General features: G+C 39.8%; 1 protein-coding gene across 13 annotated transcripts in view; it reads left to right on the top strand.

Moving 5' to 3' along the window:
• The first annotated feature begins 4936 nt into the window (after window positions 1-4936).
• The window catches only part of usp6nl (USP6 N-terminal like), a 955431-nt gene continuing 934880 nt past the window's right edge, over window positions 4937-25487 (top strand). For all 13 annotated transcript variants that reach the window (XR_011348145.1, XR_011348146.1, XR_011348148.1 and 10 more), the window contains exon 1: window positions 4937-5005. Coding sequence is in view for 1 of the 13 variants with exons in the window: in XM_069908956.1 (XP_069765057.1) it covers window positions 5002-5005 (4 nt within the window). In the remaining 12 variants the exon portion in view is untranslated. The remainder of the gene's footprint in view (window positions 5006-25487) is intronic.

The raw sequence follows: 25487 nt of genomic DNA, 5'->3' as shown, positions 1-25487 counted from the left end.
GGGACATAACCCATGTTTCGGGTTTAAGCCCTCCTTCAGGGTAAGAACAAAATGTTGGCAAGTGCCTGATTCCAGGTGCATTTGGTTCATCCCTTGATGAAGGGCTCAGACCTGCAACGGAGATAATTTATTTTTATCTTTGCTATCTAAAGGACACTGTTTGACCTGTTGAGTTTCTCCAGCGTTGTGTTTTTACTTCAATCATGGTGTCTGCAAACTTTTGTATTTTGCTACTTATCATGAACTCTGTTTGGAACACTTGACTGTGCAAAATTGTGCACAATCTTCAGTCGTGTGACTTTGTATATTGTATCAACAGGGTAATTTCTTGAGCCAGTATTCTCTGTACTTTTAATTAACGCATGCATTTTGTAACACTTTAAATATCTTGAGAAGTGAATCAATTGATATAAGTTTTTAGTTGTATCACCGTTTATGAAAATTACTTGCATATAATGATACATTTAATGTAGCAAAACATCCTTCCATCTTTCCCCGTATAGTATCAAACAAAATTTGAAATCTGTGTTTTAATGGAAAATGAAAAAGTTGGGATTATAAAAATTGTTGATGAGGGAATTCTGGAACAGGGTTTGGCAGCATAAGGCATTGATGTTCCTGGGGTGGAGCAATGAAACTATGATACACAAGGGAACTTTCAGCAGAAAGGGCAAAGACCTTGGTGAGTTTTAGCGATGAACGAGTTTAAATTGTGATCGTGGTGTATCAGTTTTACAAGTTCCTCTTCACGTTTAAATAGGACCCTTGAAGCTGCAACAAAAAAGTTAGATCATAAAAATTAGAATCTTTCAGATACTATCAAAAGCAATTAGCCTTTTAGCATAAATTACTAATTAAAGTTGCATTGAAGTTCAGTCTTCATTACAGTGGTGGGGGGGGGGAGAAATGCAATTGTTCTGGAATCCATGGAAATCCAGTGGTTATTAGGGTGCTTCTAGCAGGATTATTGATTTCAGTACTTGCTTCACTGTTCATTCGGCAGCATAAAGAAAAAGGTGCCTTAGTTTGAATGACCCAAGTTTGATTTCTCGTCCTATTTTGTCAATTTTGCACATTTCCTGCGTGACTGTGCGGGTTTTCTCTGGGTGCTCTTTGTTCCCTGCCACCTACATGCAGGTGGGTAGGTTAATTAGACATTGCATATTCCTCCTCGTGTGTCGGTACCTGTAGAATCTGCTTGAGTTGATGGAAGTGTAAAGTGAGATTGGTGCAAGATGAAGGTAAATAGGTACTTGGTAAACGTGGATTTTGTGTACCCAAGTGCCCATTCTATAGTAAGCAAAATTGCATTCTCCTTTTACGTACTCCGTTCTGTCTGCCATAACCATGTTGATCCTCCTGTAAATCAAATGCCATCTTGTACAGAATGCAGTGCATTCTTGTAATTATGTTGTTGGGAGGTGGACTTGTTTTTCTCCTGGCGCTGGTGTGTGCAGTTTTTGGGGAAAGTAAAACCTGAATGTCTGCAGACAGTGCGGTTGAAGTAAAAACACAACACAACAGCTCTGTTTGACCTGCTGAGTTTCTCCAGCATTTTTTTTTACTGGTTTTCATCAAAGTTGTTTCCATCTTTCACTGAAGGTGACGACAACAGGTTCCCAATATAGGGTTAAGAAGTATTTAAAAAAAAATAGCTTGTTTGAAATTAAATTGCAGCTTTCTTATCAGACCCATGAAACTATAAACACTGGTGAAAGGACAGAGGTTTGTCAAATGTAGAAATTCACCCAATGTTTAAAAAAAAATGCATAGTTAATACTGTAAAGAATTGCAACAATCTAGTGCATTGTCACTGCAGGTCTTCCTGAATAACTTTTGCACTTGAAGTAAAATATTGCAGAAGATGAATACGATTCAAAAACAAAACTGTTGGAATCACCGATCAGTTCAGGGAGCATCTATTGGAGAGAAGAACTGTTCTCTCTAAGAATATGCAAAAATAAAGGAAGAGATAAAGCAAGAACTTTTGCATTCTCTCCTTTCTTCTCTTCTCTCACTTTCTTTAGACCTTGAAACTTTTTTAAACCACTTTTTTTTTGAATGCCAATCGAAATTGGTTGACTTTGTTTCTCTCCAGGGATAGTGGCCTGGTCTGCTGCGCATTACCAGCACTTCCGAAGCAACCCGGTTGGCGTGGCGGTCAGCGCAACACCTTTACAGCGCCAGCAATTGGGACCGGGGTTTGAATCCCACGCAGACTGTAAGGAGTTTACAAGTTCTCCCTGTGTCTGCGTGGGTTTCCTCCCACTGTTCAAAACTTACCAGGGGTTGTAGGTTAACTGGGTGTAAATGGGGTAACACAAAATGGCCTTTTATTGTGCTTTGTCTAATTTAAAAAAAAAATTTATGAAGTCTTTTTAATAGCCACTGTTTCAAATGTCGCAGAAAGTAGCAGTACATTAATAGATATGAAGCGCTCACTCTACAATCTGGTTTATTACGTTGGGTATAGAACAAAAATTAGTCACAGCAATTAATTCCCCCTAATCTTTAATTTCAAAATGCTCTGGGACTTTCATGTCAATTTTTAAAGATGGGACAAGGCTTTGATAAACATCTCATTCCAAAAGAAGTTCTACTGATTGTGTTCTCTCAGTTATGCAGTGAAGTATTAGATCTTGTGTCTTCAGGTCATGGTAGTAGGATTTGAATCTGCGCATTTGTGGTTCAACTGAGAGTGCAAATGACAGAATTACAGCAAATACTCAAATCAAAATTGGTGTTGTTTGGAAAATCCCATTTCTGGAATAACATGTTGTTTTTCATGGGTCTTAAAATGAATAAGTGCAGTACTGAGGCGTGACCAAGTGTATCCAGAATCATTGCGGAAAGCTAGGGACAAACCGTGGAAGTCCCTGATGGGATATTTGTATCATTGGCGGCCGTGGATGAGATGTGGGATGACTGTCGGGTGATCAATATTGGGCTTCTATTTTCGAATGGCTGCAAGGACAAGCCAGAGGACGTGAGTTATCAAAGGGGGCTTCAGCAAGAGAGTATCTACACGCACTTGAAAAGGCAAGGACTGATTAGGAGTAGCAGAATGGCTTTGTGTGTGGGAAATACTATCCCATGATCTTGAGTTTTGTTGAAGAGCAATGAAGGTAGGGTAGTAAGCGGGTAGATAGGGTTGTAAAAAGAACATGGCACATTGGCTTTCATAAATCAAAGTATTGAGTATACGAGTTGGGATGTCATGGTAAAGATGTACAAGACATTGGTGAGGCCATATTTGGAGTATTGTGTGCAGTTTGAGTCTCCTAATTCCAGGAAAGATATTATCAAGACACTGTGCAGAGATGATTTACTAGGATGTTGCCTGGACTTCAGGAATTGTGCTGCAGGGAAAGGTTAAACAGGTTAGGAGTGTAGAAAAAATGAGGGGAGATTTGATCGAGGTATTTAAAGTTATGGGGGGGATAGAGTAAATGCAGGAAGGGTTTTTTCACTGAGGGTAGATGAGATACAAAAACCAGAGGACCTGGGCTAAGGGTGAAAGGGGAATAGTTTAGGGGGAACTTCTTCATAAGAGAGTGGTGGGAGTGTGGAATGAGCTGTCAGCTGAAGTGATGAATGTGGACTCAATTTTAACATGCAAGAAGAATTTGGACAGGTCCATGGATGGGAGAGGTATGGAGGGCTACAGATTGCGTGCAGGTCAGTGGGACTAGGCAGAAAACAATTTGGGCCTGTTTCTGTGCTGTAATGTTCTATGGTTCTAAACATTGTCTGCATCAACTGTTCTCAATCTTCTTTGGCTATGGCCCCCTTAGGACTCTGCTCAAAGTTTGAGTTCCCTTTCTTATGAAGTAGAAAAATTTAGTTGGTTTCTTCTGTACTTCTCTCATTCTGACTACATAAAAAATATTTTTTGATTTCTGTGATCCCTTCTTAAATGTGCTTCCCCAGGGAAGCTGTATGGTCGCTGTTAAGAATGGCTGGTCTGCATCAACCTTAATAGCACCTTTGACAATGTAGAAAATCCAATCCGATGGGATCCAGAGTGCGCTGATCAATTGGATTGATTGTCAGAGTCCGAGGATGGTGGTAGAGGATTATTATTTAGGTTGGTGTGCCAGAGGGACTGGGCAAGATTGTCTTGTTTGTTATCTGGTGTGGATGTCACCAAAATTGGTGATATTGTGAACAGTGAAGGTTATCTGAGATGACAACAGGAGCAAGTTGAATTGGAAAAAGGAACAAAAAATGGTGGAAGGAATTTAACTGACAAATGTGTTGCACTTTGGTCAGTTAAACCAGGACTGGAGTTGTACAGTAAATGGTAGGGTCTTTAAGACTATTGTGGAACAGAGATTTGTGGCTTCAAGCACCTAGTTTCATGAAAGTCGTGTCACAGGAGGATAGGGTGGTGAAATTTGACATGCTTATCTATTGGTCAGGGCATAATTATGTGGAACATATTGCTAGAGGAAGTAGTTGAGGATGACACAACAGCAAAGTCTGGAAGATGTAGATGGTTGCATACATCAAAAAGGTTTAGAGGGATGTAGGCCAAATGTAAGCAAATTGGATTAGGATTGATAGACAACTTGGCCAGCATAGACAAGTTGGGCTAAAAGATTTTCTTCTGTGCTGTAAACCTCTATTGCAAAAGGTAGCAACAGAAGGAATAGATTGATTGTAACAATAGATGGGTCTTCTACAGTGCACACATTATCAGTGTGCTTGACATGCCAGCCAGTGGTCATAATTTATGACCATTCCTTCCCCATTTTCCAATAGAAAAATGAGTAACACAATAAAGAGTGGCTATCCAAACTCTTCTTCTGTATTCTGAACCCAAAGAGATTAATGCTATTTGTGGCTCTAGATTGTGTCCAGAGAGAAAATTGAATCTGAGAAAGTTTCAAGTATGTCTGCCTTGTTATAATTTCAACTTTTTTTTTTTAAATAGGGCATCTCAGGATAAATAATTGCAGATCAGAACAATATCTATCTCATGAAGACCAACGCATCATTATGAGTGAGTAAATGCTTTTATTTAAAAGTGAGTTGAATGTATACACGTGTGCACAGTCTATGTTCAGTAGAAGTTAAAAGTTGAGAAGAATTTGAATACAAGCTATGTAGCGAGTGTGGTCTCTGTCAGTTGTGGTTGACCATGGGCATTGTACCTCTGATAGTCACTGGTTTGTTGAGTAGCGTCAGCTGTTGTTACTGAGGCCGATCCTGGAATAGCAGGCTCTGCCACAGTTGCTGCAGGTGTAACATGGCAGAGTTGACATGTTACCCTTGCAGTGCCCCCCCATGCTAATGACAAGTACAAAGGAATGATGAAAGTCGATGCAGTTTGGTGTCACCAGCATCGCAGGAGTTGCCTTGCAACAATGGGTACAACAGTCACCTGCCTTCAAGACTCCAACTCCAGATTTTTCCTTTGGGTTTACTTCCAAAGCCTTTTCCATGAGCTGGTATAGCCACAAGACAGTGGAGGTTTGAAATCGGAGTTTTCCTCTCCTAGATGAGTTAATGTGCCCCAGCAGTCCAGAGCAACTGGTTTCAAGGCACCAGTGGCCTGCCTTTGTCCCCTCTTTTGTCAGTGAGAACAACTCTGCCTGGTAGGAGTTGGACTTGGTTGTCAGAGGCTGTTTGAGATGCATGCCATAAAGACCATTTGTGTAGCAATAGGAGCTCGTTCCCACTAGTACCCTTTGGTTATTTTAACCTTTGGTGCCAGTGTAGAGTGGAAGCATATAAAATATGAATTTTCTGGTTGAGCTACCAAGAGAACTAGTTTTTTTAATAAAATTACAAAATGGTGAAAGAAATTCATTTGCTATTTGAGGGTTTGTGAACTAATTTGTAGACAACTGTCAATTGTAGTGGATCAGTGTGACTTGAGGACAGTGCACGTTTTTTATCAGAGCGTACAATCCAACATCTTATTATCACTTATTATGACTTGCTCTCCATCTTTTATCTCCTACAGACCTTGAAATCCCTACATTTTTTTTCAACTTTGGCTTTTGTACCTCTGTGATTTTATTTGCTCTGGAACTGGTGACTGTATCTACAGTTGGATAGACTTGAGGCTTTGCAATTACTTCCTCTCTATTTTCTCATGCATTGTAAAGAAGGTGCTTAAACCTACAGATTTGTCCAAGCATTTTTTTGATATCTGTGCCAATGTTCTCTAGAGCGGCATTGTACTCAAGTAATCCATGAAACGCCTTGATGCTTTTATTTTTAAAGGTGGAGCTATATGAAAACAGCATATTGGTGAAGAAAACAAGGTATTTTGGATTCTGATTCCAGATACCGAAGTTTATCTCCTATGAAATTGATGGTCATTCTTAATTTAGCTAGTTTTTGGATACATCATTATTAGTTATCAAGCCAGCAGGGCACAGGATACTGACTTTGAAATATTCAGAACAGTCAAGTTTACCATTTCTGAAGTTGCCACCTAAAGCTTAAAACCATATTTAACAACGTGCTAGGAAATGTAATGTGATGTATAGCTTGCATGTTTACTGGCATGCATGATAAACTTTGAAAAGAGATTGAGGATACTAAATTAAGCCTATGACCAACAATGAAGTGGATCAAATGCTGGAAAATGCAGCAGCAAATGAATGGATTGGATGGAATCTTGACAGAAATGCAGATCAAAATCTGAGCCAAATGCAGATCTGAATACAGTTTATTCAGGGCAATGTTAGAAAATGAAACACCTCATTCAGTCTATGTGAATGTTGTGTCCAGGAAACCACATCATTTTACTGTAAAAACACAATGCTGGAGAAACTCAACAGTTCAAATGGTGTACTTAATATAGCAAAGATAACTATGTATAACCATCAAAGTATGTGGGGAAATGTAGGCAGGCACCTGAACCAAATGGATGGGGGAGCAGCAGGTCCCAAAGCCAGGAGGTTCCAATAGGTGGATAAGGGAGGGAGGGGACAGCTATGTGAATAGAGAGGGAGGGGTGGAGAGCTAAGGGAAAAAAGACAAGGGGAAAGGGAGGAGAATGGAGAGTAGGTGAGTAGAAACCAGAGGCGTTGATGTTAATGCCATCTGGTTGAAGAGTGCCCAGATGGAAAATCAGTTATTGTTTCTCCAATTTTTAGGTGGTGTTTGTGGGATAGTACACGAGGCCACGGACAGATATGGGAGTTGGATGCACAATTGAAATGGATGGCCACTAGGAGGTCCCTGTTGATGGACAGATGCATCATTTTACTGCAGTGTTTCGTATGTTGGTGCATAGAATCTACTCATTGAGTGATTAATACTAGACACTGATTTGAGTGGAAATCTGAAGCCTTTTGAATAAATCCTTATGAAAGAAATCTCTTTTTACCAACTTCTATATTCTCTCTATACTTGTTGCCAAATTGTATTATTATTCCATTGGAAGGTTGGAAAAATATGGCAGACTTGCCTGCAACTACAACATTCCTTCTTTTCCCATCATCCTGCCCCCGCAATTCCAAGCCACCTATATTTGTTTTCACTCTACTATTTGCCAGTCAGCCAGTTTCCAGGGGGAACAGGGACAAAAAGGCTATTTACTCACTGTGTAGTATTGAGCTTCATTTATGTGGTGCATCGTGTTTAAAAAATGTCGAGACACTCAAAGTATTCATGTTTGTGTTGGGCAATTTGGAGTATGAATCATTGCTGGGGCAAGCTTGAAACCATCACAACTGGTCTTCTGTTTCTAAATCATTTTAGTCTTTGAAGAATTTAAATTGTGAAGTAATTTAAATTGCTGAACAAGATTTTCGTGCACATTGGATTCAGTGATTGTATTTATTGCAGACTTGCACTATTGAGAGGCAGGATGGGATATCTTGCCTGGTACAGTAAAAGCTCTGGTATCTGGCACCACTGACAGGGATATGCAAATTTTCTGGTTGCTTAAGACAAACTCTTACAATGCCCAACTAATACACCTGCATTAAGAATAAACAGTTTGAAATACAAAAGAGAATGTAATTTGAATTAAAAAAAAATCAGTATTGTGTAAAGTTTACTTTAATCAGTAACTCCTGTAACTTATAAAATTTAAGTTAAAGTTCAAATCCCTGTCTCTGGCACTTTAACAGCTTTGCGCTAACTGCTGTATCATAATTAATCCCCATCCCCAAGTTCAAAGCATTTGTTCCAATAAATATAAAGACACTTACTGGTCAGGGATACACTTTGAGAGAGTTGCCCTAGTGGCGACCTGTCATTTTAGGCACCGCCATTTTATTAAAACACAACTTTATCAAAACAGCTGCTGTGGGTGGGGTACGACTGGGGCAGGCTGAATGTTTGCTCCCATCTTAACCAAGGGTGTGTTGCTTTGGAGAATATTTACTTTTCGAATTTTAAACATTTATATTCTTAATTATTTTTATTTATTAATTTGCTTCCTTATGATATCTATTTGCTGGCTGCTTGGGATTGCCAGTTGCTTGAAATCTGCGTATTGGGGATTTTGCTACATATTCCAAAAATATTTGAGTAATTAAGAGTTTAATCACATTACAGGAGAGATATAGTTTTGGAGAATATGCAAAGGTGATTTGTGACAATGTTGGAAAATTTTAACTGAAGAAAGATTTTCTGAGCTGTTGATTTTCTTTTCCTCTTTGGAACAAAGAAGGCAAAGAGGAGATGTTATAAGTGGTCAAGAATGGTAAATTGACATCTATTTCCCACAGTCGAAATGTCACAAGCAATGGGCAAAGATTTCAAGTAATAAGCAGAGGGCTAAAAGGGGGATAAATATTTTTTTCCCACCCAAAGAGCAAGAGGACTGTGGCAATAAATGCCTGATAGAGGTGGAGGCAAAGCCCTATCATGTTTAAAATGTGTTTGAATGTGTACTTCAGGGACTGTGCCCTATAGGATGATGGACATGGTTGCTGGAGAGTTGGATTACGATGGGTACCTGTCTGTTTGCCCAGCACTGATGGTTTGGGCTGATAGCAACCTAATGCACTTTAAATTTTCCAAGATTTTACCTCTTTAGTTTGAGATTTGATATTTTTATCATTTGAATGTGAAATTGTAAAGCTTCATTGTTTTGTGCATTCATTTAATTCCATAATGCAGGAAGAAGAATTTTAGAGTTAAAATGTGAATATTGTTGAAGTTAAACTTTAGGGTAAAAGAAAATGTCATTGCAGTTTTTAATTAGAACCAATATTTGTGATTTCCACCCCTTTCTGTTTGTGTGTTTTTAAGTGTGAATGTTTGTGTAGAAAATAGATTTCCTGCTCCCAATACATGTTATAATTACTTTGGCAAATAAAAAAACACCTCTCGCCTGTGAAATCGAGGATTGCAATTCAAACCAATATGTGCTGTTTGTATGTTAAAGAGAGTATTGTAATTATTTTTTTCCTTCTGTCAAATGTATCCTAAGCTGTATCCAATTATTAAAATATCATGGGTTGAAGCTCCACCTCCAGGAACTTTGCTGGCAATTATTTGCAGGCTTGAAGTGGTGGAATGGGCTGTACTTGTGGAACTGGCGATCACGGTTATCCTTTGGATCAATTGTTGAATTTTCAATTCGGCATGAAGGATTGTGTGGTGGTAATTATAAAGAGAAAAAATGTGGGCAGGGGGGAGTTTTCCACATTGCTGCTTTATAAGACTGCAGAGAAAATTTTTTTTGATCAAGCCCATAAAAGTTTGCAAACGTGAGCTATTTTGACTTGATCTAGAAACTCGGGTAATAAAATTGGTGACAAATTCTATCCCTTCTATTTTAAAATTTTATTACATTTCTGTTGTAAAGACCCAATTATAAAATGTTAGAAACCACCCAACAAACCAGGCAATCTCTTTGGGAAGAGAAACAGTAACCTTTGTCAGAAGTGAGGAGAGAAAATGAGTCAGTTCAGTTTAAGATTATTTGTCGCACTATATGGAGTACGGTGAGACCACGGATTCTTTCTATAATCAAACCAACAGGTCATCTTTGATATTTCAACAGCAATGCAAAGAGCACAATTTATGGAATATAGGATTGCAATGAAAAGAGTGATTAATTGGCACCAAGCATAATCTACACTTCTGTGATTGTTCAGGAGCTTGATGGCTGTGGGGAACAAACTGCCTTCAAGTCTGACGCCTTCACGCCCTAATGGGAGGAGGGAGAAGAGATGTATCTAGGTATGATGGGTCCTTCTGTCTTTTGGCTGCCTTTTCCTAGGCCATTGGAGTAGTAAATGAGTCCCTGGAGGGAAGTTTGTGATGTGCTAAACCAGCTGTGTTTGATGATACATTTGTATGTCGATGGACAAGATGGACATGTTGAACTTGTCCTTCAAAGAAGTTGGAGGCATTGGTGTGATTTCTTTACTGTTGCATCAACATGCTTGCCCAAGATCAGGTGATTGGAGATCGTTATTCTTGAAAATTTGAAACTCTTTTGACTTCAGTACGATTAATGTGAGCAGGAATATAGACTATGTCCCCTCTTTTTTTGAATATTTTATTTTTGATTTTCAAAGATGTATAAATTCAAACAAACACAATCTCTTCCAACAATAGTATATAACAGTCTATTTTTTTTTTACCCCACCCCGCTCCCCATACCCTAATACTGTCTAACAAAGAAAAGATTATATAAATTAAACAAATACTAAGAGGTCAATATCAGTAAAATCACAAACCCTTAAGGGAATTGAAAGAACAACCCTTAAGGGAATTGAAAGAACAACCCTTAAGGGAATTGAAAGAAATTCCCTGAAGGGAATTGAAAGAAAAACCCTGAAGGGAATTGAAAGAAAAACCCTGAAGGGAATTGAAAGAAAAACCCTGAAGGGAATTGAAAGAAAAACCCTGAAGGGAATTGAAAGAAAAACCCTGAAGGGAATTGAAAGAAAAACCCTGAAGGGAATTGAAAGAAAAACCCTGAAGGGAATTGAAAGAAAAACCCTGAAGGGAATTGAAAGAAAAACCCTGAAGGGAATTGAAAGAAAAACCCTGAAGGGAATTGAAAGAAAAACCCTGAAGGGAATTGAAAGAAAAACCCTGAAGGGAATTGAAAGAAAAACCCTGAAGGGAATTGAAAGAAAAACCCTGAAGGGAATTGAAAGAAAAACCCTGAAGGGAATTGAAAGAAAAACCCTGAAGGGAATTGAAAGAAAAACCCTGAAGGGAATTGAAAGAAAAACCCTGAAGGGAATTGAAAGAAAAACCCTGAAGGGAATTGAAAGAAAAACCCTGAAGGGAATTGAAAGAAAAACCCTGAAGGGAATTGAAAGAAAAACCCTGAAGGGAATTGAAAGAAAAACCCTGAAGGGAATTGAAAGAAAAACCCTGAAGGGAATTGAAAGAAAAACCCTGAAGGGAATTGAAAGAAAAACCCTGAAGGGAATTGAAAGAAAAACCCTGAAGGGAATTGAAAGAAAAACCCTGAAGGGAATTGAAAGAAAAACCCTGAAGGGAATTGAAAGAAAAATCCTGAAGGGAATTGAAAGAAAAGATCAGGCAAAAAAATACAAGAGTACGTCGCCTGCACCACGACCCACTTCACTGATCTCAAGCATTCCACTATTGGCATGTTGCCTTTCCTTTATTCAGAAAGGGTATATTTATATCTGCGCACCAATGTGCTGCAGATAGGGTTGCCGCACCCTAATAAATGTGCCATATTTCCTTCTTAAATTGTACATGACTTTCTCTAGGGGAATACAACTCTGCATTTCTGTATTCCATAGTGTAATATTTAGTTGGGAGTTGGAATTCCACGTGATCACTATTATCATTCCTGGCTACTGACCAGGTAATCTTCACAAACTGAATTTGGTATATGGACAATTTAAAACTCATATCCATAATGTTTCCCAGAAGGGACAATTCTGGATCCTGTGGGAAAACCCACTTTTATAATTTTATTTTCAGAACATGCCCCAGAAAATTTTCATCTTTGTGCAGTGATCATCTTGTTGTCGACATCGTGTGAGAGGTTATGCCACTAGATTTTCAATCTCTAACCTGGATTCAGTCTTGTCGTTTTTTGATGTGCAGCCATTGACAAAATTGAAGAATAATAGTATTTAGCTATGGAGGGAGTATAATATGGGACTGAGCACACATCAGTAGAGAGGGCGACTGAAGTCAAGGTGAGGAGAAATTTCTCCAGCTAGATTGTGATGAATCTGTGGAATTCACTGGCACAGATAGCTGTGGAGGCTATCATTGCGTATAATTAAAGCAAAAATTAATATGATCTTGATTAATAAGGGAGGGAAACGTTAGAGAAAAGGCAAGAGAATGGAGTTGAGAGGAAAAATAAATCGGTCATGATTTGAATGGTGAAGCAGGCTCATTGGGCTGAATGACCTAAATTTGCTTCTATTTCTTGTTTGGTAATGAGTTTGTTAGGGACGCTACTACTGAAGGAAGAACGGTGGTCTATGACCACAATAGTGTTGATTGAAAAGAGATAAATACAAAAATGAGAAATATTGACAGTTAACATTGTGCCAGAAAAAGAGTTAAAATGATGCTGACATTCCTTTTTGTGTTGGAACAGCCCCTGATTAGTGTAACTAAGTGTCTAATAGCCTTTGAATAGAAACTATTCTTAAATCTAGACGTGTTGATCTTCAGGCTTCTGTACCTTCTACCTGAAGGCAGCAGTGAGAAGAGGTTGTGACCAAAGTGATGAGGGTCCTTTATGATGTTGGCTGCCTTCCTGAGGCAGCACCTTGCCTAGATGTCTACAGGGGATGGGAGGTCCGAGCCTTTGGACCTGGGTATGCTTTCTACCTTCTGCCTTCCTGGGCTCTCGTGTTATCAAACCAGGCTGTGATGCAGCCAGTCAGTATACTTTCCACTTTGCAGCTGTAGCAGTTTGGTAGGGTATTTGACGATATGAAGGACGAGGGAAATGGATGATGTCTGGTGGGAGAATCTCTATAAAGGTGTCAGAAATTACACAAGATCCATTGAATTTGAGTGCTATGTGATAGGAAAGGAGGACATTGAGAGTTTGAACCTGGTTGGGAGGCAAGAGTGAAAGCAGACATGGAGGAATTAGACATAGACAGATGATATGGAGAGCCCTTAATATCGGACGTAGATGATATTAGGAGGCTTTCATGAAATACTTGTGATGAAGGGAAAAAGACATTTTACAGGGACCAATGTGGAAGATCTTGTCATCAAAGCTGACACGAGACCAGAAATTGAGAGATCATTTGGAGTCCTTTTGGGAAGCAGGATGGAGCAGGTGATCGAGATTGTTGGGGGACTTGATTGGCTTATGGATATTGCATGAGCTGGAAATGTAGGTCATGTGGTTATAAATAGACCAGATGAATGTGACAGAAGTATGAAAACTGGCAGAAAGGTCACTACATTTTCATGTTCTGTACCAATGCAGCAAGCAGCAACAATACAGTCATTAAGAAAAACCGAAAAAGGGTTAAATGATTAAAGTAATTATGTTCCATAAATGCACCGTGGAAACTCTGATAGCTTCGGCCCATTCTTGTTCTCATAGCCACATCTTTTGATTTGGAGGAAGTGAGTGGGGTTGCAGAAGTTGCTGTATAATAGGAGAACAAGTTCAGTTAGGTGAAAGAAGGTGGTGGTGATGGTGGTCGGGGATTGAAGGAACCTCACCCCATCTTCTCTGGAGGTATAGAAGGAGTAAATGTATAACAGAATTAATATATTCTGTGTAAGACTTTCAAAGAAATGACATTTCTGCCTCTTCTGATTCTCCACATATGCATTTTTTTTCCAAAGTATTGGTTAATACTAAGTAAATACCATGTTCAGTCACTTCCGAACATTACCTTCCTTGTGAAGGTCAGATTGTGTTTTGGATTTGTGCCCAGACACATGTGACGAACTACATTTTATCTAAACAAAGATTTTGAACCTGGTTTGAAAATTACCTAATTATAGTCAAATCAAAGCTTTTGGTTTGTATGTCCCATTGCACTTGGGAAATTTGGTCCAAAAGTAATTTGGATGATGATTCTGAGATATTCTGGCAAAATATGTCATGTGATTCAATCAGAGCCAACAGGAGGTTGGTACAGTTGATATTAAAATGCTGCATGTTATTTATTTTAATACCTCTGAAGTTACTGGCTTGGGGTTGCACAAGATTAAAGTCAGGTTCGGTGGGTTCAGAGAGAAGCAAGTTCAGACAGGGAAATCCTAATGGGCAAGTCAGAAACAACTCTTGATACTTTCATGTTGGATACAGCTATCTCTGATACCAGTGGTTACCTACTCTTAATACACGTATGCAGTAATATTCATTACTAACACACTCTTACAAGATAGGGAGTTCAACACACACACCTGATTTCCCTGTGTCAATAGGGTATGGTCAATGCAAGATATTCCCACATGATAGTATGGCTTTGCTCTAAATGTAGTGCACACTTTACCGGTGACTCTCCCCGGATGTTTGTGACCTGGCGTTTGTAGTCAAAACCAAGGAGCAAAGATGGGTTGGCTGCACACAGTGGGCTTTTAAAGTTCAGTCAGCTGGGGAGTCTGGCCCAGTTAATCAGTAAGTGATTTAAAGAGCCCATTGGTCAGGTGCACACTAATTGGTGGGCAAAGTCCAATCTTGATCGGCAGGTGATGCTGGTTCTGACTAGGTCGAGTGACCTTCCACAATCCACATTCCCACCTTGTTTCTGGCAGAGAGGCCACGTGACTCCATTTCCACCAGGTTCCAGACGTGGAGGCCACATTATACAGTTTCTAGAAATTTGAGGTAATGTGGAAAAATGGCCATGATATTCTCAGTGTTTCTCCAAAGGATACTGCACCAACTACTAGTATAGCTATTCTGATCCTTCAAATGTCCACAGCTCCTTTCTCCATATGCTTTAATTTAAAAACAACATTGCCTCTTCTGTGAAATGATCTGAAGAGTTAGGGGTGTTAGAAATGAATTTTTACTAAAGATAAAGATAAACATGGTAAATAATTACTACAGAATAATTAGGAGCTGTTTTTAATAGTTCTATACAAGTGGGGGGGGGGGGGGGGAAATTCAAATCTGACAAAATATGCAAGTCCTGAGCCAAAATGGGTATTAAAAGTTGCGTTTTGAATGTCATGAGCAGTAGTTTCTACAATTCTAAAACTCCCCATTGTTTCAAGTTAACATCTTAATTGGAGAGCTGGATAGGTTTCAGTCTGTGAAGATAATTGAAGGTTTGTGTATACTTGGGCAGCCGGTCATGTACTCCACTCAACACTGAGGTTATTATTGTATTGGGACCATAAAGTCATCTGTGGTATGCGTGGTGTTGATGGCAGTCTTGCAGTATTTGTACTGACTCTTCTAGTCAGTAATTTATTTTTTCTACCCAAGATCTTTGCCCTTTGGAAATGAATAGCTGTATTTAAACTGCTATATTGAAATAAAGTAATTTTGATGCAAATGCAGATGTGCTTAAATATTTTGAAATCATTTGCCATTTTCCCTATCCCAAGTGGATAAAAAAAACCAGAAGATCCATACATTGGAAACTGATATAAATAACTCTTCAATAGCTACATCAGAACCATGAACAGGAACTTGCTACCTGGTCCCTTGAGCATGATTCACTGTCCACTAAAACCACAGCTGCTATGATCTTGCCTTGGCCCCCATTTTCTTGCTGTTCCCCTTGAAGGCTTTTACAAATAAAAATAAAATAAATCATTCTAGTACATTGAATAATTTGGCCTTCTCAACTCCCTGGAATAGAGAATTTCAAAGATTTGTGACTTTCTATGAGCCATTCCTTGCCCGTTTTAAATAACGGACCCATTATTCTAGCTTGTGCTCAATTAAGAATGGAACACTCTGCCTCAAGCTTTGGTACCTGTATTGATGTGGATAAGACTCAAACAAGAAGAAATAAACACATTTCAGGATCTTAAGGGATTTCTTAGAAATATCTCGAAGTGTATCAGATGTAATGAACTGCTTTGAAGTACGGTGATTTGATAGAAGAATGAAATATTCACAATAATGTGAGTTATTTGCTGACTAGATTTCTGGAGTTTCAGCTGTTGGCACTCATTTAAATAATGACTAATGTCAAAGCTGGATGGTATTTGCACTGGTCTGAAGTTCAGGGCGAGGGAAGGAAGAATTAACTGAAATGTTATGAATTGCACTCTGGCCCAAACTGTCCGTGCGCTTTTTCTGTTTCAAATGGAAGTCATTTTTTTAAAATTCAAAGAGGGATGTATCAGGAAAATTTGTTTTTATAGCAGTAAATATAAAGTTGTACAATACTTAATGCTCATAATCTAATTTTATCATTTCAATTCTATATACTGAGAGAATGAATTACCGGTAAATAATCAGAAGGTAAAGTTTGCATGCTCATCTAATGTGGCAGATTCTGGACACAATGATTAAAGTTCTACCATGTATTTAGTACCAGATCCATCAGCAAATGGACAGAACTGTATCAAATTTATTGTGGTGAGAAATTGATTGCTCTTTCCCTGTGGAAACGATACAAAAGTGTCTTAGTTTTAAAAAAAACAAAACTTTAACCAGAGCCAAGGCAAACAAAATTTAGTTGTGAATGGAGTGCTACTTTTTGCTATGTTGTTCATATCAGCTTTGCCTGTGAAATCAAATTGAACTGTTAATCTATAATGTATACAGAGATTAATGATTTTTAATGATCCAGAATGAGTGTTGGTACCACTTTTCCAGGTGGCTCTTCGACTATTGGGAAAAAAATGCCTTCTACCTTCTCGGCTCAATTGTGGATTATTTTTAGTGGTCTGAGAGCACTTCAAAAGTTTAAATTTATTCTGGACAATCTGGAAAAACAATGAAGATTATTTTTAAAATGGCCATATAAACATCTGAAAAATTTATGAAATGCTTTCTACCATCTTAAAATTTTTAAACTCAAGTTTAGTACCAGGAAAGTAAAGCAATGCTACTTCCAACGTTTTCAGATTTCAGCTTGCACAGGCAGGTTAGTGGTGCAGGACGAGTGACCCAAATTTGACGCTGATCTCTGCTGGGTCTGTGTGGGACTTGCATGTTGTCCCATTGACAATGTGAGTTTCCTCCCATATTCCAAATGCAGTTGGGCTGCTGTGAGTTGTCTCTTGCTGTTGGTTAAAAGTAAGAATAATTAAAAGGGAGTTATTGGGTACATATAAAGTACAACATGCAGAGTGGTACAGTTAGCTAACAGTTAGTTCGACACCATTACAGCATAATGGAAGGTTGTCAACCTTAAATGTCAATTGTTTCATTTTGTATACTAAATATTTCCAACATTTTTGTCTTATTTTTCATATTTCCAGCATCTTGTTAGTAGCCCTTTTTCCACGTGTCCCAGGTTAATTGGCTGGGTAGTGACTCGGTTAAAGAAATCATTTTTGCTGTTTCCACTGGACCACTTTTAACCGGGATACAGGGTGTTAGATGGATGGGGGGGGGTGGTTGGAGAGGGTGGTGGTGTCAGAGACGGATAGTATTGCGCTCCCGCGGTGTGCCTGAGGGCCGGCCCAACGAGCTGGTGGAGCACCTGCAAGCCGACAGCCCACTCCTCCTGCAGCTGTCCACCTCATGTCCAGTCTTCCACCTCTCTTGGCCACCGGCTTCGAGCAGCCGACACTGCCCACCTTTTTGGTCGAGCTCCCAGGTTACCCCATCGCCTCTGACCTCCACCTGATATTGAACCATCGCTGAGCCCGGTCAGCACCCTCTCTTTCACCCCCCCCCCCCCCCAACTATGCTCAGCCCGCCCTAGGACGCAAATAGTTTTGTACCGGCCCTGTCGGAGGGGGAGGGGTTGGGAGAATGGCAAAGATTCAAAACAATTGCAGGTGTCTGGTCCAGACGATCCTGGATAAAAGGTTAGGCACCTGTAATCCAAGGATGCCACATGTCCTTTTTCCACTGGTTTAATCGGCTCGCCGGCATCAGCTGATCTGAGTAGGGGTTGAGACCGTCAATCCCCTTCATTATTTATTGTCATTTGACGCCGGTGTGCCGATTGAATTGCTTTTCCATTGGACCCTTAACCAGTAAACTGGCCATAAATTCCAGTGGAAAAGGGGTTTAAAGGATTCTTTACACTCCCTTTACATTTCACACATACTTAGCAGGTCTTTCCTTGATTGCCTTATGGATTGTGGGTTTTTTTTGTGTGTGCCTTCTGGAAGGCTTGTTCTGTCATAACACATGGAGATTGCCAACAAAATGTAGGTGGGGTCATTGTTGACCTTGTAACAAAGTATATGCACATCAGGGCCTGCAACTTGGCCCTTTTACTTCCTACATTACCTGCTGAGTTACTCCAGCACGTTTGTGCATTGCACTCAACTCCAGCATCTGCAAATTCTCCAGTTTTGTTTTTTTGTGAAGAATATAACTGCAGCCAAGATTTTTATCCATTCATGCCTACTGAATCAAGTTTCCTTGATGACATGATGTCGACTGAATATATTTTGTAATGTTTTATAAGTAACATGAATTTCTAAAAGTTAAATGTAATGCACATTCTGGAGTAATACTTGATTCTTAATAAATGTTGAAATTTGTTTAGTCAAGAGAATCATCAAACATTCATTATCCAGAAAGTGGCAATTTTTGGCCTGATTCCTCCTGATGAAAGTGATGGCTTCTTTAAGAACACAGCAGATTGGGAATTTCTGCTTCTACCATCTTTGCACACACAAATGGTGTTTGCTAGATTCTACCAAGGCTAAAAGGTTCTTCCCTTTTCTCCACAGCCCCCCTAAGTGCTAAGTGCTTAAGTACTGTACTTAAGCTGTGCGCTAATGTTGCATCAGTGGCTGATTATATGAAAACATTCGGAAAAGGGCCAACGTTCTATTTGGCCTCCAAATTAGCTGCTGTACCCATATCAGCATTTGTGTTTTGTGTATGAAGATACCTTGATTCCTCAATACAGCAGCATTCTGAAATGTCTCCATATAAACAAAATGCAGTAAAACCCCTGAAATCGATGGGGATTGGTGGATGCTGGATAACTGTATTTTACTGTTGCTTGAGATGGTGTGTGGCACGATTGGCAAACTAATGGCGAGGCATGCCAATTTTAAACTTCCTTATTTTTTTTAACTTATTTTCTGATTTTTTTTTTGGCTGCTGGTTGCTTGAATTCTGGATGACATATTTTACTGTATTGCTTTTGTTTTCTTTCCCAAATTGTATACCACTATCAGACATTTTCTCCATTTAATATATCTTTATCATGTAGCAGCAGCAGTGGATTGTGGAGAAACACGTGGCTTCCCTGCCTGTCTGAAATTTTGTGGATTGTGAAGGGTCATGTGTCCTGTCTGTCTGAAATTGGAAGTCCCTTCATCTGTCAATCAAGGTTCAACTCTGGCCACCCATTAGTGCCATTGGCTCGATTAAATTACCTAGGGTCATTACTGGCTTGGCTCCTAGATCAGAACTGTACATAACATCAACGCATAGCAAATTCTGTTTCTCTACCATGTGGTCCAAGCCTTAGACATCGCTCCATGCCAGGTTGCTACTGTGGACGTCGTTGGAAGTGGATACACGACACAAGCTGAGCCATAGTACTGCGATAGATCAGTACTTGCAGAGAGCTGCACCTCCATTAGGGAACTGGGAGTGTGTGTGAGTGTGAAAGTCCCTGCTTGTAGAGTGTGTGAGTGTGTAGAGTATAGGCGGCCACTGTTATTGGAGTCCAACCTGGGTCCAATGTGAGTGTTTATAGCATTATTTAGTAGTAAATTGAGTACCATTTAACATTCTTCCTGGTTTTTCTCCTGTGTTCATTAAAATTAGCTGTGATTGTAACACTTGTGTTCAGACTCTCTGAACCCACCGAACCTGATACTCTTCCAATCACAACACAGCTTTTGTGACCAAGTCTCCTTTTGGAGACCAAAGAAAATATAGATGCTGGAATCTGGAGCAAACCACATTCTCCTGGAGGAACTCAGTAGGTTGAAGGGAGGCAAGATGGAGTTACAGCCATTCCCTGACATCCATCCAAGTTCCGTTCTGACCGACTGGCCAGATCTCAAAATGGATGCGTCGGACATATTAGCATGGCATGTAGTCCCCACACTATTGGACACTGTGCTCTCCCGACAGCCTGCTATCAGTCCCTATACTGATCCCACTTCCTGCGCTCACCCAACAGCCTGCTGTACCTGTACAGCATTCTTTTATTCTGAGAATTGAGAGATGTAGTGATGTACACAATGCCGGGATATCGTCTGACGGTCATTTTTGTATGCATGAGCTGTTAGCACCAGTGGACGTATGACCAAGCATAATTTTTATATTTGTATATATTTTTAAAAAGTTTGTACAGTTTTTAAGTCGTATGTACAGATAGTTGCAAATCATATAGGTCGTGAGTAGAGGCTATAGTTAGGTAGGAGAGAGAGTCAGAGGTTGGAAGATAAGTTGAAACAAACTGCAAATGCAGAATCTGACAAGTTGTTTTTTAAAAAAAAGTGAGAAGTGCAACCAGATGCAGATGCATGATGGGCAGCTGGAACTAGCTTGGGGAAGGAATTGGAGATATGGACGGTGTGGCGATAGGCAGATGGAATCAGGTGGGGAAGGGGAATGAAGTTGGGCGATGTGTGGGAAGAGAAGAAGAGCAGCATAATAGTGGGTTACCTGAAGTTTAATTTTAAAGCAATTGTGGTATCTTGTAAGGTGCATGGACCTGTTCCTCTGGCTGACTGTGTGAATACTTTGACTGATGACTAAACAATTCCCTTAATTTTATTGGCAGTCAAGTCTAGAAATAAAGCTCAGTAAAATTTAAATTACTACATTTTAAAATTGAAACACAATATTTATAATTGATCACATCAAACCTATTTAATTTAACTTGTCCAGCTCTCTCTGATCTACTCATTGCCCTTAAAATTAATGAAATTGCTGAATCTGTGGCAGGGATCATTGCACAGGTGTAGCATCTAAATTCTCCTGTATCAGTGTTTGGGGTTACTGCCATAAGTTGTCTCTCAGGTGCTTGGTTTTCATGAGATCCAATGCTGGAATGCAGTTGGAATTAGAATGATGATGCCCTTCTAAGGAATTTTATGGATTTCATGTTTGTGTGAATGGTCCTCAAGTGATTCTGATTATAAAAACATATCTCCCTTGAAAAATAAATTCATCACCACAGAATTTGATCAGATCAGGAGCTGTATTACATCATGATGAAATATTGTATGCTGTGTAGTTGGGCTTGTTTATCTTGGATTGGGAAGTGACTAATAAATCAAATTTTTTTGCTCTAAATCTCTTGGACTGAAAAGTTTGAAAAATGCAGGCAAATGCTTTTTGGGTGAGATCTGAGTGTTGTGAATCTGGAAATTATTCTGTGTGACATTGCTTAGAAGTGACCTCAAAGCTGCAAGCAAAGGTAATCAGATTATCTGCAGAATGATCTTTCCCTTTCCCAAAATCAAAGTTGCTTTGATCCATTTGGGATATCATCAAACTAACTGGTTAGAGCAAAGAATTCAGAAGGTACACATTTTAGCTATTTTAAAGTTTGTACAGAGTTCAGAAGAAACTCTGGGCATGTTTGAGATTGAGGCTGAAATATCAAACTTTATTTGGGGGAAAACTGAAGATTTAAAAAAAAGTGAGTTGTATTCCATGCAATAAAGTATAATGCTTTTAGCAGCGTTTTAAAGTGAAAATAGTTGGTAAATTATTTAACTTGTGAGTTGATTGATTTCTGGAGGTTATGCCAGAGAAGACTGAAATACTTTTCTGCACAACAGATCTTAAACCGTACTGTGTTTTTGGGTTCAAACAAAGTAAATCTGGCAGTGGCCTGGCTGCAGAGACTCAAATTCAGCTGTAGAAATGAAATACTGCCACACAAATGAATTTCAGAATCTCTGAAAGCAATTACTGGATTTCCAAGTTTGCTTGAAGTTACTACTGGTTGTACCTCTTATCTGGCAGTCTGTGGTCCGGCAACTCCCATGGTCCAGCATGTTTGAATCTGCTGCAATTAATACAAACTCCTTACAGACAGCGCGAGACTTGAAGCCCGGTCCTGATCGCTGGTGCTGTAAAGGCATTGCACTAACTACTACGCCAACCATGCTACCCCACAGTATTATCTCCTGTTTTTAGCTTTGCTCTGCCTTTGATACTTTTACGAAAGGGTTCTGTTAGGAGTCCATTTCTGTTCTCTGGCATTTTCTGTGGTCCAACAATGGCCAGGATTAAAGAGGTGCCACCTGTATTAACGAAATGATTGTGAATATCAATTTTGCTTTAATTAAGTTGGCATATTGTGGGTATTTAGATTTGGCTGTGTAACGAGTACCTTGCGCAACAACATGTGACATTGTATTCAAGGCTGGACTTGGTCTTCCAGCTAATTGGGCTCCTGATGGAAATTTGAGTCCACAATTTTGAAGAATGTTGTTGGTGGTTAGCTGCTTTTAATATCTTTGAATTGATAAATGATGAAGGAAATGATGGGAATGAGAAGTTTTAAATTCTCATCTCAGTCTCCTACATTCATAGTCCTCCAGTGTGATGCAATCTGAAAATAATATGGTAAATATAATCCCAGAGGACCTTTTCTAAAGCTAAAAGCAAGAATGGTGTTTTCTTTCAGGTATTCTCTTGAATTTACCAGTTAAGTGACAAGCAATTGAAATGATGGGAGACATTAGAACATTTTAGCATGCAAAGACGTAGCTGAACAGCAAAGGTTTGTGCAAAATACCAATTGAAGGTGTTTGCTTCTCTAAATGTTTAGCTGTAATTTGCAGAACTATTATTTTGTCAGTTGAATTTGTTAAACCAGTTTGTACCATGAACTTTATTGCCAAAGCTGGGCATTTGTAAATCTGTGGTCCCACTGAGAACAAATGTACATGAAAATGTTGTTCACACAGAAATGCTGGAGTAAGTCATGAGGCATTCCTCATGTAGCAAAGATAGATACATAACCAATGTTTCCAATGTGAGCAGGCAGGCGCATGAATAAAATAATGGGAAGGGGGAGAGGGGGAGGAGAGGAGCATTGTTCCACAGGCAAGAGGTGATAAGGGTGTGAGGGCACAAAAGAAATATAGATGAGATATGATAGCTCTGATCGGAGAGAGTGGGGGGAGGGTCCAGAAATGGGAGGGGGGCAGTGGAGAGATGGATGGAGATGGCTAGTACGGTATTCAGAAGGGGGAGGAGGAGGGGATGGGGGTCAGACAGGAATGGAGGAAGATGAGAGGGTACCTGAAAATGTGACATGATGCATGAAATTCCCTTTGGCATCAAAGTAACATGATGTTACCTGTTCTTACCCACATTGTAGCAAAATCAAGTGATTTGGTTGTTAGAAGTTGTGATGTTTACAAAACTGCTTCATAATTTTCTATTAATAGATCTTGTAACTTGATTATTAAAACCAATAGATGTGATCGTGGAATTGAATTGATTGTTTTTGCACTATGTTCTGAGATGGTGGGAAACTGTTTTGTATGCTCTCTGGCTGTCAACCTATAACAGTGTCCAACAGTGCATAATAAAGCAGAAGTGCAGAGTTTAGTGTCGGAGATGGTTCTTTAATATATCCAAGGACAGCATAATTTTACTGGTGAGGTTCCTTCACCAGCAGGGAAAGCAGAATCTGAAGGTGAATACATGGCCTTTTTAGGACCATAAAACATGCCTATAACGTGATAGTTGCTAAGGCTTCTGTTCCAAAGTTCGCAGAATTTTTGTATAGAGATGCATAGAAAGTAATTTCTATGGTAAAAGGCTTCTGTTCCATCAAGCTGATGAGCAGTCCTCAATTGTCCTCCAGTGCAGATCAGACCTTCTCATAACATTTGCTTTCTTTTTTTTAAAAAAATGCACAAATTGCCTGTTTTAAAGCTGATCAGTAGAAAATGCTTGCACAATGGCAGTGCAAAGCTCTTCTACAGTTCCATGAAGCCAATGAAGAAAAAAAAACTTTTCTTCCATGTTTTCCACAACAAAGTGCGTGGTGAATTGTGCAGACTTGCAACTCAGCAAACTTCAGCAACTGGAGCTAGTGGAAGACTTTGTATTGTGAATTTGATTGTTTCCTCTTTCTTTTAATGCCCATTTGGCTCCCTTTACACTCCTTGTAACTCTCTTTTTTTGTCTCTTATTTTTCAGACTTGTTTTTTTAATTCCTAAAATAGTCCCACCCCGAACTCTTCCTCCTCATCCCTGTTCTTTATATATAAAAAAAAACCTGGCACTAGCTGCTTTCAAGTTCATTCTCTGCCAAGAATGTGCCTGCAGAAGCGGATTCAGACCTGTGGAACGTTCGTTCAGGTGGCAGCGCTAAAAGCGCAGCGCTGGCCACCTGAAAGGGACAGCTGCACAGGAAGTGCCTCGGAGCACACTCCGGCTCCTGTCCCTACGGGACGTCAGGACTGACATCCCATTCCGGCCGCCCCAGTGCTGAGTCCCGCGCTGACTGCCCCTGCCCTGACGTCCTGTGCAGGGGCAGCGGGGAGGGGGGCTGTCAGGCGCTTGCCATCTGATTGTCACCCCCTTAGCAGCTGCTTTCAGGTGGCTGCATTCAGGTACCTACATTCAGGTGCCTAGGGGGACTTCAGTACTCCGGCGATTATCCCCCTCGGAGGAGGGTTGGAAAGTGCGCCTCGGAGGCGCCTCCTGCTCTTTCAGGTGACCTCCCAACAGCCGCATAGGGGTAGAATATGTGGCTTTACATCTGGGTATTTTGGCCACCTGAAAGTGCCTACTGAGATGCCTGATATGGCAGGTGTTTAACTCCTCTGTTGCATTTCAGAACTTGTCACAAATTTCCATCCAATCTTGACTTCTCCGTCATTGCAGACTAACTACTCCACTCTGGTCTCTCTTTCTCAAAGATGACTGGTTTCCATTGCAGTTTTTTGGATTCTTAAGTGATTGTTTAAGTCAGTGTGGCACCTATAGATTTTGCCACTGGCAGGACATGTGGGGAGATTAGATTGAGAGATGCAGAGCACCATCTATTTTATGTTGGGTCTTTGCATGGGATCAGAGGTTTTTAAGTGCCATCTTGAATAACTTTTCTCTATTTTTGATCATGGGATTCTTGTGATGCACAAGGTTGTTGCATTTACTTCTAGGAGATTTTGAAACCTTGCATCTTTTCCCGTGGTTTCATAGCCTGAAACAAGGAATTTGTTCCATTGCTGGATGTCAGATTAAAAAAAAAAATTTGGTCTACTTAATGGAACCAACTGAATTTAATTAGGGTGTCAGTAGACCTCAATGGACTCTCCAATGGTTTGTCAAATATGACTCCCGCTTCCCCCCCCACCCCCCTTTCATGAATCAGTTTTGACTTCATACATTCATGTTGATGTTTACAGTGTCTTGTTGTCATATACTTTGAGAGACGAGTATTTTTCCTGCAACTGATGTTTCTCGTGTTTTTAACAAGTTATTAATATTCTTTTCTGTCAAGACTGAACTAAAGTATTTGTTTACTGCTCTG

This window comes from Narcine bancroftii, chromosome 13 (assembly GCF_036971445.1).
Source record: "Narcine bancroftii isolate sNarBan1 chromosome 13, sNarBan1.hap1, whole genome shotgun sequence".
NCBI lineage: Eukaryota > Metazoa > Chordata > Chondrichthyes > Torpediniformes > Narcinidae > Narcine > Narcine bancroftii.
Note: the sequence above shows the minus strand (reverse complement) of the source record. Positions and strands in the feature narration are given on the sequence as shown.